The following is a 2,903-nucleotide window of genomic DNA, read 5'->3' as shown; positions in this document are numbered from 1 at the left end:
GGAAGGACAGTGTCTACGATCCTGGCTTACAGCCGCTCACCATCTCTTATGACCCGACCACCTGCCTCCACGTCTGGAATAATGGGTACTCTTTCCTCGTGGAATTTGAAGATTCTGCAGATAAATCAGGTGAGAGCCAGACCCGTGGTCTCATCCGGAGTTAAAAGGACAGCTTCATGTCAGCACAGGCCACATCGCACAGCCCCGGGAAGTCTCTTGGTAGCTGTGGTATGGGACTCATTGGACTTACTTTCATAACGTATGGAAGAAGCCCCTTCTCTTTTTTATGAACGTTTTCCTCTCGTATCGGTAGTATTTTTCACTAGTGAACAAATATCTCTAGAGAGAGAATTTGTAAGTGATAAAAAGATAGGCTTTGAAATTAAACCCTTGCTAGAAATTTCTTTTGCATATGTGTATTGCATATGTACAAATTTTCTCCGCTTGCTGACTTTACAAGACACTTTTATTTAGATTGTAATATTATTTAAATAGATCTAACTGATGAGACTACAATACCACTGAAATGGGGCAAAAAGCATATTCATGTGTGCATGAGGTTACAGTCTAAACTAGTTAAGAGACCAATGGTGTATAAGAAAAATGGAAAGTCATGTTCTGTTAATTTTGTTAAACAATATTACCTAGTGTAAATGAAGCACAATTTAAAATAGATTTTAAAATTCAAATATTATATTGCTTTTAAATCTACTTTTTTTCAGCCTACCCAGATATAAACTAATCTAATGACTTCAAAGTTTACCTGAAACTTTTAGTGTCTATTGAAAACCATGTGATTAATTCTATGCAGGATTCTTTTTTCAAACTGAATTTGATAGCATCAAATAATCTTAATTTGTCTGAAATAATTGTTACTTGAAATAATGTATCTTAAGCAATGATTGATCCATGGCTCAGCAGGCAAAGAATCTGCCTGCAATGCAGGAGACACAGGTTTGATCCCTGGGTCGGGAAGATCCCCTGGAGGAGGAAATGGCAACCCACTCCAGTATTCTGGGAAATCCCATGGAGAGAGGACCCTGGCAGGCTATAGTCCATAGGGTCGCAAAGAGTCAGACATGACTGAGCAACTAAGCACATGATCCATCTTAAGGAATGGTTCTCAGCCACTGGCACTTTTGCTACCCTTCCCTCCCCAGGGACTAGGGACACGGCAACATCTATAGGCATTTTGGTTGTCACATTGGGAGGAGTGTGCTATCGGCCTCCCGTGGGTCGAGGCCACAATCACCAGCATTTATGAACAGTTATCCAGCTTCAAATATCAATAGATGCACTCGCTGGAGTGCATTTGTTTCTTTCTATTACCAATACTGATACAGTAATTAAATTTGATTTTTATTAGGTCTAAATCATTTTTTATTGCAAAAAAAATTAATAGAGCTAAGATTGAGAAACTTTGATTTTCTCTCATGAAGGTGAAATGCATCCATGAAAGTGTTAATGAATAAAGTTAAAAGTATATCTTAGAACTTCCCTGGTGGTCCAGGCATTAAGAATCTGCCTGTTAGTGCAGGGTACATGGGTTCAATCCCCGGTCTGAGAAGATTCCACGTGTGGCCGAGCAGGATTTCAATTTCACCCAACAGATTAGACTGAACATTTGCCAAATTCATGCTCACAATATGGAGCTGGCATAGAAAAATAAGAATTTTTTAGAAGACAATTTTATGTCTATTTCACTACACTTTAGTATCATCCTCTTACTAATTTAGTGAATCATGTGGTATTATTCTCTGTACTTCCCCTAGCCCTCAAAGAAAAGTAGTCATTGGTGTCATTGCTCACCCTTACAAAACTCCTTTTTTTTTTTAATTCTTTCTTTTTTCAAAAAAGGAAATTATGTAAGACATTTATGAAAGCCAGTAAGATAAACAGTAGACCACTACATGACATAGCCAGCGTATTTGGACCTCTGGATGACTGTACTCAGTCATTTGCATACATAAAATTCAACTAATGAGGCAGTAAACTCTAAAATAATTAATACGGATGAGATGGAAGATTTGGTTTTCCCGTTGTAGAGTTTAATTGAACAGACATCGCCAGGGTCTGCTCAGATGCCAGAAATGAGGAACTAACAGCTTCAGCAAATTCAAGCAAAAAAACAAAAACAAAAAACTGCACAATCCAAAGCCTGAGGAAGGATGACTTTTAAAACTCGTATCTGAACATTTCCCCTATAATGTACTGATTTCAGTAGTTCCAGAAAGTAAAGTATGTGGATGACTCACATTGTTCACTCTGTTGAAACGGAGATAGGTGATAGTTTTTGATTTGCAAATTTCCTTTTCCATTTCAATGTAAGGAAAAGAAATACTGTTATCTTCAAAAATTGAAAAGCAAAGTGCTGGCGCATAAAAAAGAAAGTATCTTTTGTACCCGTATTTCAGTTTTATAAGACTGTGTTAGATAAATATGCTGAGAGAAATTTGCATTTTATTGTGCATAAAAAACACTGGGCATAGTAAATATAGACCATAAAACTAAGGCAAGAATTAGCCTTTAACAATTGTGTGCAGCTTGGAGTATAGTTAAATCCTGCTGTCATTCCGAGTGCAGGTCTTGTCCTTACACATGTATTAACTGCATGGAAATCAAGTTTATAAACACTGGTATATAATACAGTGTGCTCCATCTAAGACAGTTCATGAGAAGGTCCACCCACAGAGTCTACTTTTCCCCTGCATTTCTCCACGACATCAAAAACATCAAATCCCCTGAATTGTTGGATGTGCCATTTCAGTGATCGAGGGAGGACCCCTGGAACACAACTACCGATTAAAGCAGTTCCATTTTCACTGGGGGGCCATTGATGCCTGGGGCTCTGAGCATACTGTGGACAGCAAATGTTACCCGGCAGAGGTAAGTTGAGAAGTTTG

General features: G+C 38.2%; 1 protein-coding gene across 1 annotated transcript in view; it reads left to right on the top strand.

Annotated features, from left to right (window-relative positions):
* Positions 1-5: 5 nt before the first annotated feature.
* CA5B (carbonic anhydrase VB, mitochondrial) overlaps positions 6-2,903 on the top strand; it is a gene marked incomplete at its 5' end in the record, with an annotated part of 11,144 nt that continues 8,246 nt past the window's right edge. Inside the window, 2 exons of the mRNA XM_010858793.1 lie at positions 6-129; positions 2,768-2,886. Coding sequence (XP_010857095.1) covers positions 6-129; positions 2,768-2,886 — 243 coding nt within the window. The remainder of the gene's footprint in view (positions 130-2,767; positions 2,887-2,903) is intronic.

This window comes from Bison bison, unplaced genomic scaffold (assembly GCF_000754665.1).
Source record: "Bison bison bison isolate TAMUID 2011002044 unplaced genomic scaffold, Bison_UMD1.0 scf7180017855362, whole genome shotgun sequence".
Classification (NCBI taxonomy): domain Eukaryota; kingdom Metazoa; phylum Chordata; class Mammalia; order Artiodactyla; family Bovidae; genus Bison; species Bison bison.
The sequence above is the reverse complement of the archived record's forward strand: the minus strand, read 5'-3'. Positions and strand labels throughout refer to the sequence as shown.